Genomic DNA, 18713 nt, shown 5'->3' with positions numbered 1-18713 from the left:
AAAATCACATGAGAAAAGCCAATATTACTTGATAAAAGTCAATATACATAATTATCTACATACACGTGGAATGCTTGCACATAAAGCGAAGCCAAGCATACAACTGAAAAGCCAATAGACACACTCACAGGAGGAATCATAAAAAAAGTCAATGAAGAAGAATTTCTTGACCCAACAGAAGAAGAGGAAGCTAAGGTTATCACGTTAAGGGTAGATATTTATAGAAAAAAATGTTTGAAAATATAAAGGTAACCCAGGAAGTTCTGTAGGTTTTTCACCCAGTACATTCGAACATCGATATGTCACCTAAGACGTACCTGGAAGATCAAAAATAGTCCCCATCAACATCGACGACCTTCTGCCAACACGTTCTGGAAGACCATGGATTCCATCGCGGTAGAGGTTGGTGAGTCATGAAGCGAACAAGGTATCAAGTGCATTTTGCACGTCTACTAGGGATTTGAACTGGTGTCCGCTAAGATGATTGTCCAAGGAATGGAACAGGTGATAATTAGACGGTGCAATGTACGGAAAGTATGGCAGATGCAATAGTGTTTCCCATTCAATTCGTAGAATGGTGTCCCGGGTCATCCTAGCGACGTGGGGCTTAGCGTTGTCCTGTAATAGGAGAATCCCTTTGCGAGTCAGAGGTGCTGGCTCTAGAGCTTTGAGTTTTCTTGAACACGGCTCAACAGCTGACACAGTTGAATTGATGCTCTGACCAGCTGTACGATGCACAATGCCGCGAGCAGTCCACCAAACACACAGAAGGACTTTCTGGAGCAGTGCTGGTTTCGGATGTTTTTGAACCGGTACATGGGATGCTAACCAATGATGACAACGCCGTGGAGCTTCGTATAGGACTCACTTATAATCACATGTCAACATGCTGTCCAAAAATGGCTTCTTCCTTAGACGAGACAGCAAAGAAACACAGGTGTCTGCCCGTGTTGCCTTCTGGCCAGGAGTCAATTCATGTGTGACCAATGGACCCAACTTGTAGTGCTTTATAAGTTGATGGAGGTGTTGCCGAATGGTTTCTCCACTCACACTGAATTGTAGTATCAGTTCCTCACACATCTGGCCACCGTTCGCCTCAATTGCTGTCTGAAGATATTCATTTTGTATACATGTGTTGGTTTTCTGGCACGTGGTGCGTCTTCGAGTGTTTCATCACCGTCCTTAAACTTGTTAAACACCCACTGCATTGTTCTCATAGTCACGACACCCTCACCAAAAGGCTGGCATATCTTTCGCCCCGCTGCAGCGGCGTTTCACCCCAGTTTGAACTCGTACAGCATACACACCCTTATGACACCCTGTGTAGGTTCCATGTTCACTCTGTCCTTACGCAAGTTCACGGTGTAACTGAACTCCCACAACAAGGTAGTATGTTGAATGTACCCACACCAACAACTGGCCTTCGCCTTATCACCATTTGCATTCAACTCACGGTGTGAGAGCCAATGGAACACAGACCTCCACAAAAAGCGACAGAACTTTCTTGGTTACGTTTATAGCTTGTTCGAATTGTTCTGTATTTGTTTTATTATTATTATTATTATTATTATTATTATTATTATTATTATTATTATTATTATTATTATTATTATTATTATTATAACACTAATATTAATTTGCTTTAAAATCTGAAAGATATTTCACAATAGGTCCTAATACATGTATATAACAAAGTTGCATCTTCTCCAACTATATATTTCTTACGAGTTAAATCTTGAGAATTTTGTTTCCAGTATAACAGAGTATTTTATTTCCGAAATAAATGAGCTTCAACAAAAGAACCGGTTTTAGAATTTAAGTTTTAAAAATATCATAAATGTTTAATATAAATAAAACGTAAACATTGCATAATGTATCGGTTTGTGTTTCGATTAAACTGTTGTAATGGTCTTTCCAAGCAGCTTCATATAAATCAACATAAAAGGAAAAGTTTGGTGTGGTGAGTGTTGTGGGCGCCGAATCCAACTTCGCCCTGTGTACCGAAATCTCTAGCTATGGATCTGTCCACAATAGCTTACATATATAGTGAAAAAGACCAGAGGGGAGCATTTTCACTAACTCTCACACTCACGCTCACACTCACCCTCATATAATAATGACTAGCCTGATCCTCACTCAACTTCACTCATCTTCCTCACATCCAAACTCACTCGTCCCAGACTCAAATAGTACTCAAGGTTTCACCCTCACTCTCGCTCGAACTCACACACATTAACCCTTAGTCTCAAATGATATTGATAATATTACTCTCAATCACCCTAAGTCTTACTAAACTTCCTCAAACTCGCTGTCTCAACATAAAATAATATTTATGTTCTTACTCTTTAATAATAATAATGATGTCTTCACCCTTACCAGCCCTCACGATTATGTAAGGAAATGAAGTTTAGTGAGTTGGGCCTCTCTTCAGGTCAAATTAAGTGCTCATCTTTAGTATGGACTGTTAAACTGTTCACTACAAAAGGGGTTAAGTTCCATTCATTAACTGATAAGTGCCAAGAAGAAATAAACGAATTTTATGGGCGGGAAAGAACAGTGTGTTCGAATTCTTTTTAAGTGAATAAAATGATATCCATTAAAGAAATTGCACATTTTATACGAGCATACAGAATAATACTACCTATTACCTAAATTTCAATTGTCACATCTTAGAGATAGAAGTTTAAAACAGAATACAACACACTTGTTGAAAGGAATTGACTGACATTTGCACATTGTTTAATTGAAGCTATTTCCTCTGTTTATTTAGGATGCCATCTGAGACTACAAAAGTGGTCAATAATGTAATTAAAGAGTGGGAATGCTTCTCGTGACTGAAGCAGTTGAAAAGTAACATTAGTGGCTTCGTAAGTGCAGTTGAGGAATGGGTAGAGTTTTCTACCCTCTTTTCCACGCTCTTTAGAGTTCAAATCGCTTCCTTTTTTCGCAAAGATTCCTGGTGAAGATTCTATTAAGGCTTAAATCCTTCACATGAAGCACTCTGTTACCATGACTACATCGGTTAGATTTCTTTCTTCGAATTGGGGTTTTTTAAAAATAAAAATTACTTTTAATTATGAAAAATATACTTGCAAAGGAAAAGTATACCAAGACTTTAGATATTATGAGAAGATTATTACGTATATCTTACAAGTTAGATAAACAGACTAAGAGAAGAAACGTCTCTGTTTTCATATAATCCAGCAATACTAATACATGCCTTTCTAGATATCATATATTAGTCATAAAAGAGGTCGTTCACGTTGCAAGGGCGTTAGAAGAAATACTTTATCTATTAAAGAAAAAATAACACCAATGTACGTCTTCATAAACCTTTTTATTACTAATTAAAAATATTTTAGCACTTTTTAAGTTCATTAATGGATCTCTTTTCTAACGATATCTACTAACAAACATTAAACTCTAGTGTGAAAGGGGGAGCGCGGTGGCTCAGTGGTAGCTCGTTCACCTCCGGTGCTTGGGGTCCCTGGTTCGATCCCAGCTCGCGCCGTGTGGACACTGTGGTGTACAAACCCCATGCTCGTGGGTTTTCTCGGGGTGCTCCCGTTTCCTCTCACTTTCTTCATTCCACCATTTCACTCATCTCTCATCATCACCGTCTCCTTTAGCCTAACCGGCATAAGCGTGGGACGTAGAACTTAAAGATTTCATTTTTTCATTTCTAGTGTGAAAGGAATTTGGTTTGTTTGCTAGTATATAAGTTTGGGAAAGAGATCAATTAATCAGCTCGAAACGTGACGACTTTTTTTTAAACAGACAGCTTTAGTAGGACTTAAACTGTTGACATTTTTTCTACGTTACATGTGAGAGACGAGCAATGCCATTTTTTGTTACGGGAGAATGATGTGTATAGTTTGTCAAAAATAACATTACTGACAGTCGGAAGGCAGAATCTGGAAAAGTCTTCAAAACAAGGAGTTCGATCAACCCGAGAGAGTAAAACCAACCGATGATCCTAAATCATAAAGCCCACTATCCTGATCATTTCTAGACCGCTGATCGCTTGATACGAGCGGAAATTCCCCCTCATACGCCCCCTTCCCCGTCTACTGAAGTTAGAAAATGAGCGTTTCTAATAAAAGGCTATATCTCCAAAATGAATGAATATATTAAAGAATTCATATCTGTAATATGTGCTTTATAATTTTCTCTATTCATGCTTTGGATAGATCCAATAGTTTTTCGCAGAATTTAACATAAACATTAAAAACTGACATATTTTGACCTTAATATTTTCTTTTTTGCTCTGTATCTCCCCAATGAGTTGAGATATGGAACGAATATCCCTAATTAATTTCGTAGAGCATTAAATTATCTTTCCAACGGTACCAATATTGTAAGATTTACTTCCAGAAATAGCCGTACAGCGAGGTAAGTTTGAAGACAAGTGCGCTTTGATTCGAATGTTGATGCTCCGAATGGCACCACTGAATTTCAGCTCACGTCAGTCAATGAATGTTTTGTTTCTGAGATAAAAGCTGATTCTTTTCCAATATTTGAAGAACAATTCTCATCCTTCTCCCTTTAGCTCTCCTACACTGTCATGATCATTTCTAGATCTCTGGTCAATTGATACGACCGCGTGTTAAGGATCACAAAATTTTGAGATAAGTAAAGATGTCTTTTATAGTGTTAAAATCCATTTACAGTTGATATGCAGGATAATTCCGACTTTTCAACTCTATTTGTGTGCGACATTTTCACCGGTCATTGACAACAATTCCTTATTTCTTTAACTAAAATATTTATTTTAACATAAGAAAAAAGCAGAAAATATAAATAATGTAAGAACATATGTAAAGATGCCTTAAGTGAGATGGGCAAACACCACTTACAGGTGATATAGAGGGTGATTGATAACATCGTTGTACACCTCAAGGTTATTTCTGGGCCTATTCTCTCAATGTTCACTTTAAAAATGTTTTTGCAGAAACCTTAATAACTATATTTGTATGTAATTTGTGAGAATATTATATGAAGGTGTGTTCGCTTGATGTTTGGTACTAGTGTACCCTTATTGGTGGAGAATAGGTTTTGTGAATGACCAAATCAGCAGAGACAACACTGATCGAAGATTTTTGTGAATTGGTGTAGAGATTCACCACTCGTTCTTCTGTACATACTATAGTCTCATCATCCACATTACCAGATCCTATTTACTTAACAAGTATTGTTTTTAAAATATACATTCCAATGCTTTCTTTTTTTCAATTCCTGTGAACTGATTAATGATGATTTGGCTGATATTTTTGTAAAATGTGTGCTGAACCTTCTAAACAGGGCATGCTCACTAGTTGATGGTTTATTCAACCGCTACAGTCCATGTTCTATTAAAGGAGATACAAGATTTAGGCGAACAGCAAGTACTTACTGACTGATTCGGAGAAGTATTGAAGGTCGAGATTGTCCGCTTTCTCAGCAGTGGAAATGCTTTATTGATTTGCCTGAAAACAAATCTGACTTCGCAGCATTTCTTTCTTTAGAGCTGATTAGGTTCTGTAGGCAAACATTGAAAGACGAACAGTTTGTTATCATATCACTTGGATTTACAGACTTATTTCACGTTTAGTTATCACAGGGAGAAGACCTATCATTTCTAAAATCTAATCATGAATAGGCTAATACGAGGATAATATTTCACGCTTCCAGCTGTGGTTGTAAGCATCTGCTCATTGACTACAAAGTCACCGATGTTCTTCGTCTTCTTATATATTTTTAAAACATTTAAGGCAGAAGAAATATGGATGTCTACTAGAACAACAATAAAATTACAATTTATTTCCATCCACACAATTGTGAATAAGCTCAACGATGAAATATGCCATTCCTTGCCAGCATTCCATATACTTACTGGAAGCGACACCACCAGTCCGTTTGCAGAAATTGGCAAAAAGAATGCATGGAATGTATATTTTTTAAAAATCATACTTCCTAAGTAACTTAGAATCTGGTAATGTGGAAAATGAGAAGATAGCACATGCGGAATTTGTGATAAATTCTCTACACCGATTCACAGAAATTCTCGTTCAATGCTGTCAGTGCTGATATGGTCGGTCACAGAAACCCAAACCAACTACCACCAACTAAGGATACTCTTGTGCTAATTATCAAACGAGCACACTTTAAACACAGGGCGGGATTAAGGTAGGAGCTTAGGAGGCTATATCCCCGGGCCTCCAGGTGGACAAGGGCCCTTACTCTGATCAGAATCATAACTGGCTATCTATAAAGAATCATGAAGATACAATCATCATCATCATAAAATAAAATATGACCAAAAATATTAAACATATTCTCTTAACTTTCCCATTGTACTTTCAGAGAAATGTATTAGGTGAAGTCAGCAGGGGTAACATATTTACTCTAACCCCAGGTCTCCAGATGGGTCAATCCAGTCCTGTTCAAACAATACATTTGGCGGCACGCCAGCGATTCGAATATTAACTTCCTTTAACCTTTTGATTGGCAACAGGGGCATCACTTCAGACTTCGTTGGGGGGAAGGGGCAAGAGTACTACGGATATAAGACATTCACATTTTGTACTAGTATATAAGTAGATAATTGATTAAAGTATATGTATGCCTCAAACTCAAGGGCAATTGCCCCCTCCTGCCTCCTAAAAGACACCACTAGTTAGCAAACTACGAATAGAAAATTGGTGCCTACTCAGGAAAATGGACCACACAGGAATCAATGCATAAAAGTTGACCAGAGTTAAAGCCTTGTAAATGTAAACATATGTGCTACACAAACAAATGCAAGTGTGTGTAGGCTTCCGTAGCTGTACAGCATGAAATCCTGTAGCTGTAATGGAAACAAGTGTTATAATACACTTACAAATACTTATGTACCAGAAAATGATTCATCTAATGTGGATTCAAAAGACTAAAGAAATATGTAATTTTGCAAATATTTTGCGCAGACTTGATACGATAATATAGAATATTATTATAGTTTTGCTTGTTTCAAGTAATTAGTAAGTACTTAATCAAGTTCAATATATATTCTCTAAATTATATACAAATATAGTTATTGAGGTTATTGCAGAAACATTTTTAAAGTGAACATTGAGAGAATACAGGCCCATTCGTGATTTTAGGAATACCCTTCAGATGTACAACGATGTTATCAATCACCCTGTATATCATCTGTAAGTGGTGTTTGCCCATCTCACTTAAGGCATCCTTACATATGTTCTTACATTATTTAAATTTTCTGTTTTTTCATTATGGTATGATAAATATTTTAGTTAAAGAAATAAGTTGAGTTGAGTTGATTTTAGTTTAGCGTCCCTTTCAGCAGCGAGGCTATATGAGACGTGGACCTACTGATTAACGTGGAATCCAAACCACATGAGCTCCCGTCGGGAATTAAAGAAATAAGGAATTATTTTCAACGACCGGTGAAAATGCCCCACACAAATAGAGTTGAAAAGTCGGAATTATCCTGCATATAAACTGTAAATGGATTTTAACACTATAAAAGAAATCTTTACTTATCTCAAAATTTTGTGATCCTTAAAGCGCGGTCGTATCAATTGACCAGAGATCTAGAAATGATCATGACAGTACAGGAGATCTCATGGGAGAAGGATGAGAACTGTTCTTCAATTATTGGAAAAGAACCAGCTTTTATCTCGGAAACAAAACATTCATTGACTGACGTGAGCTGAAATTCAGTGGCGCTGTTCGGAGCATCAGCATTCGAATCAAAGCGCACTTGTCTTCAAACTTACCTCGCTGTATGGCTATTTCTGGAAGTAAATCTTACAATATTGGTACCGTTAAAAAGATAATTTAATGCTCTACAAATTTAATTAGTGATGTTCTTTCCATATCTCAACTCATTGGGGAGATACAGAGCAAAAATGAAAATATTAAGGTCAAAATATGTCAGTTTTTAATGTTTATGGTAAGTTCTCCGAAAAACCGTTGGATCTATCCAAAGCATGAATAGACAAAACCTTAAAGCTCACCTTACAGATAAAAAGGGAAAAAGAAATTCATTAATGTTTTCATTCGTTTTGGAGATATGTCCTTTTATTAGAAACGCTCATTTTCTAGCTTCAGTAGACGGGGAAGGGGGTGTATGTGTGGAACTTCCTATCGTATCAAGCGACCAGCGGTCAAGAAGTGATCAGGATAGTGGACTTTATGATTTAGGATCATCGGTTGCTTTTACTCTCTCGGGTTTAAGGAAACCTAATAATCACGTGTTCTGCCTCCCGACTACATATGCAATTCTGCGGTGTGCAGAATGAGATTATCTGATTACGATGAATTTCTCTGATTTTGACGCAAATGGTGTAAATACATTTTATTAATGTATTTCTGATCATATCCGTTATTCCTGGCTGCAATTTCATAATAATAGAGAAGTTATGAGGTATATTCGTTCCTTACTTAGAAGTTCCCTGAAATGTAAGACAAGAAAATTAATTTCCCAAGGCCTTTTCTAAAGATTATTTAATTTTCATGCATTATGAGATACATTTTATTTGAGGTCTTCCAAATACTCAAACTATTTCTGATCAGTATCTATCTAGAATCAAAGACTGAAATTAGTACTCTATGCATAAGTAATGAGAAGTCTTACAGAACATTTACGTCAGGTTTTGACAGAAATCAGAACAAAGACTGTTTCTTGATTGAGACTCATCATCTTAAGATTAGACCCGTTCTCTGTCCTTATCGCTCTTGAAAGCAGAAGTGGTCTCAACATTGATCCCCATAGAGCAAAAACCGTGATAGTGAAAACGTTTATACATATACAGGGGCCGGATCCAGGATCGTCTGAGGGGATGCGCCAATAACTACCAAAATAACCAATCACACTAAAACTCTTCAGAGTGACATGTCACAATATTCTTTACCCCTGACAACACTGATCATAGAACGGAGGAAAGTATTTTAACGAAGGGTCGCAAGTGTTATGGAGGAAAAAGTGTTTTTCTCTCCTCCTGGCTTCTGTTTTATACCCTACTTGACAAATGTCATATTGTTAATATTGATCTAAACAGTAGGTTGTGAGATTTTCTTTTATACATAAAATCATCATCATAAGAGTATAGTATATCCCCTATTTATAGCTGCGCTCAAATCGTAAAAGTTAAATTATTGTTTCCGGTAGCCATAAGCAAGAAAATCCATATTTCTTGTTTCTGTATAGATATTTTCTCTTAAAAATACGATACAAATTTAAGTCCTCGTCTTACTTTAGAAAAAATTCAATCATTTCTTCATTTACAAAGATTTGTATTAACGTCAATGACAAACTAGTACTTTTCTAGTACTTTTAAAGATATTTTGTTTAATACAATACAATGAACACCATTATGCTTATATGTGTAATTTTTATACTAAATTAAAATATTAATAAAATGCGTATACATTGTTTATTCAGTCTGATAATCTCTATTACATAATACTTAGCTTCAATTAGCATCCTAATGTAATAAGAAATTTCTGGGAATTGAAATGTATCATGCAAAACAAATCATTTGCTTTTTGATAGTAGCTATCTTGTAGTTTTGCCTTCAACTTATTACAAAAGAGATAAGGAATAAAATTTTTGTAATTGAGTTAGCACTTTTATGTTTAAATAATTAAGGAGTACATATTATGTTTAAAGGAAGCTAGTTAATAATTTTTGGCATCTCTTTACAGGATCTATAAAACTGAAACGCTTTCTCTGAATATACAAGTTATTAAATTAATTGGTTGTTACACCTTCAAATCGTGTATTCATTCTAAAAGAAATTCCTATTTCAAAACTTTTGGTTATTCTATTTGCAGTTTAACTTCACTTGTTCGAAATTCTCTTTTTGAAATTGTCTTGTTTGGTTATTTTTATATTTATTTGGCATTTTCCTAGTTTTTGTATTAGCTTTGGTATTTTTTTTTTTAACACACAATGTAACTGTCGTTTACTACCTTGTTTGGCATACGTAAATTAAAGCCTTATGTCAATAAATACACTTTTAAGTTTCACATTTAAACAGAAGAGCAACACTATCGCTATCAAAATATTAGTTTATATTTTGTGGATAGGTTTAATTTATTCTAATGATTAGAAACGTGTTTGTTCTTGAAACTAATTCTCAAAGAAATTAAATATACATTGTAATTAACTGAATATCATTTTTATCAATACAGTTGATATGTTTGGTGTTTCCTTACCAATATTACATCACATTCTAAATTCGATAAACATTGGCTAAATACTGATTTTTTCAAGTACTTTCATTAACAAAACCTTTTGCACCAAAACATCACTGTTATCTTCCGCGATAGATTTTACTTTCTTATAAATACATTGCTTTTAAACAGTAATGAATTCGTTTCTTACTGTGTACCTGCCTCAAAAAATATTATCAAATAGAATGTATCAAAATACCAGTATTTGTTATGTATTTCATACTCATGACAATGTCAAAATTCACGTATACGAAATAATAATTCGAGATCACATGAATATAGTCTTATAAATATAGTCTTTATGCCCTGTTCACAATCACATGTATTAAATAAAAGAATGTCTATAACATACACTTTAAGAGAGATGCCAACCAGTATCTCGTGATTGTGTGCTTGGCACTGTATTTACATTGTAATCAACACTGAATGGATCAACAGAGCTTGTGCTAGTCATGTCAAACGCTGTAGAATGATCGCCATAGGCCGGAGAAGTTGTTTCATCTTCTACATCCCATTTGTGGTTCAAGTGATTGTTATTGTTTTTGTTATTATTATTGCTTTGGTTACTGATTGAGAAATTCATATTGTTGTCAGTTCTGTGATTGTTGGCAGTCTTCAATTGGTATCCTGGTATTTCAACAGATAATGGTTGCGTAAGAGTTTGATGAACATTGGAGAACATCATTCTGTGAGCTGAACTGGGGCTATCGTCATAGTTTGGAATTGTCACATCTTCAATAATTCGACCCTCGTCATCTGGAAAGAAAGAAAATAACATAAAAATTTAATTTTAAAAGAAACAACATAATTGTGTGAATCAATTTTATCTGATAGATATGACTGATATACATTGGAACAAATTGTTTCTTGTCTCTTTAGACGGGAGAAAAACATGAACTGAGCTGTATACCTACAATAGGTTCCTAATGATCACATTTCGTACAGTACACGAAAGTGTTCAAGATAGCATCAACTACATTTCTTCTTATAAAGAGTGTGTCTACACCAGTACCATCATTTCAGGTTTAGCTTTGGAGTAGGATTCTCAGACTTTCAGTATGTACAAGATTCTCCTGTGTTTTACAACCTATATTACTGTCCTATATTGAAGGTTGTAGAGAAGCATACTTATCTTATAATTGATTACTGGCACTGGCTGTTCAATTTTAGGCCGTGCCCCAGATGACATCCTGACTGTGTTCGCTTACACTTCCTGATTACTCATTTAACTGATTTAATCGATTTCCACCTCGAACTCGAATTCTGAAATCGATACTTTACAAGAAACAATACCCATACGTATAACCGATTTCTATAGTCCATGATGCTGATGTGAATTGATCCAATATTATCCAATGCTGAATAACAGAAGAGCTATAACTTTATGTGTGATATCAACTTCTGCCTATCAAACAAAATGGTCAAGTAATTCAACAAAAACTTAGAAAAGTTAACTTAATATATTTTTAAGTGTCAAACAGCTTATGCGTTTATGTATTCATATAGATCTCAATTGTTATTATTTGACAACTCATGTTCTGTGTTTACAGTGGAGAAATATTGCAACATTACTTTGGGAGGAGCGTAGAAAGGAAACATTTTACAAATGTAAATACAATTTTCAGGTTTCTCATTAATATATTACTAGTGGTTAGCATGTATACAGGGTGCTTAAGATATTTAAAGACATGTTAATGACGATGAAAAAGCATATCGATATAAAATTTAATACATTGTTTTATTAAATGTGACCACTATCAGCTGCAATAATGGCTTCAATGCAAGGTCAGTAGGCTCATGTTCAAATCGGATGGTCATGGTTGATGTTGAACTTTGCTCGAACAAAAGCGGTTTTTATAGAAAAAAGTTGTATTCCAGGAAAATTTATTAGTGTCCTGTTCAACAACATCAAACACGTAATAGTAAAGAGGATTTAGATCTGGTGAGTTAGATAGCTACAAATTTGATGTGATATCATCTTACGTCTTGGCCTGCATCGTTGCAGTTTTGTGCTGAAGTGCAATGAGTCCTGCTGAAATGCATACGCTGTCTATCCAGGACTTGTCACCTGTTCCAGAACTTCAATGTAGCCAGCAGCGTTCACCCGAAGACCTTCTGGAAGAAAGCATGGCACTGTGTCCTTCAATACTCACCACCGTTGAAATCCTCATAGTTGCCGGAAACTTGGTGTGTATAACACTGGAAATATCAGGTAGATACACACATAACCACGTATAATTCTCCTTGTTCACCTCTTTATCTTGATAGATTTTCTTTCTTTCTTACTGAAATTGGAAAGAATCAAGATCATGCAAGATTTTTTCAAATGTTTGACTTTGTCTTGTAGTCGTTTTGTTTAAAAAAGGCCATTGGTCTTGGGTGTGCGATGACGTGAACTAATATTTTGCCGTTGCATATGACTTGAAGCAAATGATCTCTTCCAACACAATCTTTTTGTCGCTACGTATCTGGTTTTGGATGCGAGCTCGTATCATTCACCTTCTAAATGAGAAAAATTGAAGGGAAGTTATCTCCTAGCGTGGCGCCATTGTGTGTTATGTCTTGTTGAACAAAACTAGTATACTGTTATAATGACTAACCTAGATTTGGCAAATATGTTAGAAATGGCGAACGTTATGTCCAAGATTTGCTACAAATAAAAATTACTTGGCAATTTGTTATAATTAAAATATCTTTTAGGAAAATACAGTTGATTGACTAAGTAAATGAGTTAATGTCAGCAAGATATTAGAAAATAAATTATTTTGTAATAATGACAAGAGAAATATAAAAGTACTTTTCTGTTTGTAATTTGGTAACATTGTCCTAAATCTGGCTCTTGTTGTAAATGCTTACTACTTTACTTTCTTGTCAACTAACAAAGAAATTACTACTTCTTGGTTCTATTTTGAAACAAGTTATTCGGCTATTAGATTTACATATTTATTTACTTAGTCTTTTTCTTATTTCAATTCACAAATATCTTGAAAAGAGAAATTGAATGAAACAGCAATTCCATAGAACGAAAACTCTAAGGTGTTCCTATCCTAACATATCTTTGGTAAATCATAGAGTTTAGCAGATATATTGATGACTGTACAAAGCAGTAGGCCAAACGTTCAAAAAGGATAATATTCAATTTTCAAAACTGTTTGCCTCCGGTTAATTAGTTGTCAATATGTGTTTGTCATCATCTGGGGCCATTTTAACTCGAATGCCAGAAGGCTACGCTCATAGCAAGACCGTGGGGAATCGTTGGAATATGATAAAGAAAAGGTAAATTCTTAAAAATGTGAAATCATGTTTTAAAAATGTTATTTTCTATTATTTTCTTGAATGGAAAACGGAATGATTTTTCCTGGTTAACATACAATATTAGTAGTAAAAAAAAGTTTATCTTAAAAGATTTGTGAGAACTGATAAAGTGCCGAATTTATGAGTTACAGGATCTTCACGCATTCTATTTTTTTACATCCTCTTGTATTTCGTTCATTCCCAGGTTAAGTATCCCGTAGAAGTGTACATAAAGAAACTCCACTCTGAATAGATGCACAAATTTAATGGTGAAACACAAGCTAGCCGGTTTGCGTAATCGCTATGTAAATAATTAAGTATAGATGGCGATGCATTATAATGCATCATTCTTCCTGAGGATGTAAAGAATGATGCATACAAATCCTGTTTTAAATTAAATATTGGATAACAATGAATAGGTGAAAATGATGGTGATTACGCCAGAGATCTGGTACATGATGACCAGAAAGTTATTTGAGATTGATTACCGCTTTTAATTTATGTGGATATGTTTATATATTTTAATTAATAGGTTTGATAACATCGCTTGCGCTTCATAACAGTTTTCGACATCTTATGTTTTATATTCTTTTATATAAATCCAGAAATGGTTAATTAAACTAGCACCAAGATGTAGGTACAGTACATGTAACTAGATGAATATATTATTTCGTTTTTGTAACAAATATGTTAAACATCTATGAGTAAATATTTATGATTTGGATTAAAGAGAAATGTAAATATTTTTTTTGTTTTAACATAATTCTAGAATTTAGTATTTATTTTGTTACAGAACATATTTCTCTGCAAAAAAAGATTTACTAACCAGGCAACTTTTCTATTTAAGTATACATTGGTGACGTTGCAATATTGAAAATGTTAATTATAATCATTATTTATCACAATGTTCTTTTCCAATCTTTTAATATGGTAAAATTAGCTTGGATGACTAAATAAAAGACTTTCTGGTGGAAACTACCAGACTACAAGTTTCTAATTTTACAGCTCATTTTTTTTTTCGATTATTACCAGCAGGTAATAGGCGTATCCACCACGGGAAAAACGTTGGTGCTAGAAGGTTCACTACTATCTATGACATCATTACGTAATCACAAAATTTGCCAGAATTTATTTTGAATTTGATATAAGCTCCTATTATTCGCAGAAAAATCATGTTTCATTTTAATAATTACGGAGGCTTTTGTTTAATTGCATATGAAGCTTCCGGATAGTAAAGTCGAGACCTTGACCTAATGTTCAGTTTGCCTGCACTACCCGGAACGCTTTCTATAAACGTGTAATGCTCCAAAATATATTTTATGAGCCCAAACATGAACCGATATTTGATTTTCGATGAAAATTATAGATTTCCTTTAGATCGGGAAGATATTACATGTTCCCTTCAATTTCTCTTCTACGTAAAATAACTTAAAATATACACAGTAAGTTGGGGTGACTTTGGTATATTTACCAAAAAAAAAAAGTATTCAATTATTTTTACTTCCAAACACAGCATAATTTTTGCACTTGATGAGTCTAAGTGAGTGAATCAGATATTATTCTAACAAACCATCTATATTTATCCGAATCAAGTAGTTTTTTTGCAGTTCCACACACTATTTAAAAACAACTAAAAAATGTCACTTTTCGGTAGCTGCAAAACTTCAGTACCACACGTCACACCACAAAAAATATACTTTCCAAATTGTGCATGGTTACTCATTTAACTATTCTTTTCACATTCCCAAAAGAACGAATTTTTTTGCACAAGAGTGAGTATGTACATTGTACTTTCTGAACTGGAGTTACTTTGGTATGTTTTCTGAGGTGACATTGGCATCCTCGGAACTTTAACTAGATTTACTTTTCTTTTAATGTTGCTTCTAAAAATGTTTGCAAATGTTACCAAAGACTTGAAAAGTGGATTTTCAGCAACATCAATTTGTCCTTTGAACTTCACAGCTGTTTTAAAGACAATTTCTGGAAGTTTGTCTCAACCAATTAACAACCACGTCAGGAACAAATTCACGAGCATGTAGAGTCTACATTGGTAAAGTTTTTACGAGAAAGGTGATTTGGAAACTCAAGTCGTGTCAGAATTTGACGGAAAAAGAACTACTCACTGTTGATCCAGGCAAAAGTGTGACGGCTGCAAGTTCTTTAGGCATAGACGAAGATGAAGATTTAAACGTGCCTTCACATGATCAGTCAAATGATGATACTACTGAAAATGAAGCGACTACCAGCTTGGACACCTACCAGTATGAATCTCCATCAGTATTTAATCTTCTTCCTGGGAAATTTGTTCTAGTGTCATTCAAAGAGGGTAAAATAAATGCATAAACCTGTAAGTATGTTTTTTTCATCAGAGAGGTCCTTGAGGACGAAGAATATAGGGTTACAGAACTCAATTCCACCAATACAAGACGTGTGTTCAGTGTTATTGAACAGATCAGTCTACAGTTGGATTACATGATATTCTGGCAGTATTACATGATCCAGTTCTACAAGTCCAAGAATTGGCACGGAAAGATATAATTTCCAATGGACATTGAGTAGCAGGAAAGTAACTGTTCTTGTATTCCGGGCTATACTTCCTTTGGTTTTGGAGGATATGATAGAAGTGACTATTTTTCAAGTTCAAGGTCCACATCTCTATACATGATATCTTCAATGACATGATATATGATGTGTTTATCAGTACTTATCTCTATCCCGCATCGGAGCAAAACTAATTTGATAAACATAAAAGAGAAGTAAATAAAGTTACTTACCTATTCGACGAAAATTAAAAGGTTTTCCAAATATGTTGTTGTAAAAATCAGAGTTGTAGAAATTACCATTGTTTCTATTAATGTTGTTTGATGGTGAAGTTATTTCATAGTTTCTGCAATTGAAAATACAACAGGAATTGTAAAATGAAACTCTAGATGTATCACAAAATAAATGAAATTATCTATAGGCGTATAACCCAAATTTTGAATCACAAACTCTTAAACATGTGTTACTAAATTTCAGAGACATCACTAATCGCATTTGGCGTCGAACCTCTTACTTAACCTTTGCTTCTGTTCTTCACACGGTATTATTCTTTCTGAAAATTGAAACCTTTCTCCACTTTAGAATATTCATTTCAATCAGTGAAATGGTAAAATCCCATGTCGGTTCAAATGCTGAAATGTTCAAAAATTCATTTCAAACGCTTCACCAGTGTAGCCTTGATGATGAGATCGAAGCCTCGAAATATGGAAATATTATTATAAACGTTGCAGTTCCCCTCTCTTTTCTTTCCTTTTAAGGGAAACATCAAGAAACTCTAAAATATGTATTTAACTAGCATCTCTGCAATCTTAAGAGATTTCGAGATATGGTCATCTTATTAGAACAATTGCAACCCCATTCATATTTCTTCTTGCCTTTTTGCTTCCCTTGCAGGGGAGAGGGTGCGGTGGCTCAGTGGAAGAGCGTACATCTCCGGTGCTTGGGGTCCCTGGTTCGATCCAGGCTCTCGCCGTGTGGACTTTGTGGTGGACAAACACCGTGCTCGTGGGTTTTCTCGGGGTTCTCCCGTTTTCTTCCACTTTCTTCATTCCACCATTTCACTCATATCTCATCATCACCGTCTCCTTTAGCCTAACCGGCATAACCGTGGGACATAAAACTTAAAGATTTCATTTCATTTTTCCCTTGCAGGGGAAATATCAAAAGCGTTAAAAGACGTCTTTAATTATTTTAAATGGTAAGTCTAAATATAAGTAAAATAGGATATCTATATCCACGAAGTATTTCGATATATGTTCATTTTGTGATAACAATTATGATTATTATAGGAGAAATATCGAAAAACGGTGAAACGCATGTCTAATTATTTTAAATTGGAGGTCTATATACTAATTTTATCTCTGTTCTTCACACATTAGGAGATATTTTACTATAATAGTTGTTACTTCGTTTCCTCCTTTCATGTCGTATTCCCAAAAATTCCTCCTCAGTGGTACCTTACGTTACGCATTTTATGTACTAGAAAATTTCAAGTTTCCAACTTAAGTGATTTTGTCTTGCGTTAATTAGGTAGTCAGTCAGGACAATTTCTTTTATATAGAGACACTGCAATTACTACCATTTTCTTTCCCCTTTCTCTTAACTTCCAAAGGAAAAATAACAAAAATACAACACTGAAATATGTATTTAATTATTTTAAATTAAAAGCCTAAATATGCAATTTTATGTTTCTAATCTTGAGAGATTTCGAGATATGGCCGTCTTATTTTAACAGTTGCGACTCCCACTCTTTTTTTCTACATTTTTCTTCAATTGTAGGCAAAATATCTAAAGATAATAAAAGAAGCGTTCAATTACAAGTATTTTAAATTAAAATCCCAAATATGAAATTTTGTGTCTATAAGATTCAAGGATTTCGAGATATGATCATGCTATTGTAACAATCGCATTCCTAATTCTTTTCCCCGCCTCTTTTCTTTCCTAATGAGGTTAAAATCAATAAACGCTGAAATACGTCTTTAATAAACTGTCTTCAGTCTTAAGGGATTTCAAGATATTAACCATAAGATATATAAGAATTGCAGCCTTCCCACTCTTTTTTCGTCTTTTTCTTCCCTTTGAGTAGAAATATTTTAAAAAAATGAAATGAAATATTTTGGTTTTACGTCCTACGATTATGCCGTGTAGGTTAAGGAGACTTAGGTGATGAGAAATGAATGAAATGGTGGAATGAAGAGAGTGGGGGAAACTGGAAAACACCGACAAATCTCACACGTATGGTGTTTGTCCACCACATGGTTAACTTGGCTTGAGTGGGGATCGAACCAAGAGCCCCAAGCATCAGATGTGAACGCTCTACCACTGTGCCATCGCGGTCCCAAAATATCAAAGAAAGAGTGAAATCAATTTCTAATTATTTTAAATAGAAGTACATATACTAAAATTCATGCCTCTACCATTCAGAGGTTCGAACATACCGACATTTCACTAAAATAATTGACACCCATTTCTTCCTCTTCCCCTTCGATTTTTAAAAAAATCTTTCTTAGTATACTTTACGTCACAAATCCTATGTACTGGAAAATTTGAAGTTTCTACCTTAAGCGCCTTGACCTAAGAGTTGATCCGTCAGTCAGTTAGTTATAACTTTATTTATATAGAGAGATATCTATTGTTTTTATGTTGAAGCGTAGGCGCAT

General features: G+C 34.6%; 1 protein-coding gene across 1 annotated transcript in view; it reads right to left on the bottom strand.

The window, feature by feature from the left end:
* Positions 1–8454: 8454 nt before the first annotated feature.
* LOC145662820 (uncharacterized) overlaps positions 8455–18713 on the bottom strand; it is a 131192-nt gene continuing 120933 nt past the window's right edge. Inside the window, exons 4-5 of the mRNA XM_081728716.1 lie at positions 16287–16399; positions 8455–10974 (exon numbers count right to left, since the gene is read on the bottom strand). Coding sequence (XP_081584842.1) covers positions 10574–10974; positions 16287–16399 — 514 coding nt within the window. The 3' untranslated portion in view covers positions 8455–10573. The remainder of the gene's footprint in view (positions 10975–16286; positions 16400–18713) is intronic.

Source organism: Thermobia domestica, chromosome 10 (assembly GCF_964235325.1).
Source record: "Thermobia domestica chromosome 10, izTheDome1.hap1.1, whole genome shotgun sequence".
Taxonomy (NCBI): Eukaryota; Metazoa; Arthropoda; class Insecta; order Zygentoma; family Lepismatidae; genus Thermobia; species Thermobia domestica.
The sequence above is the reverse complement of the archived record's forward strand: the minus strand, read 5'-3'. Positions and strand labels throughout refer to the sequence as shown.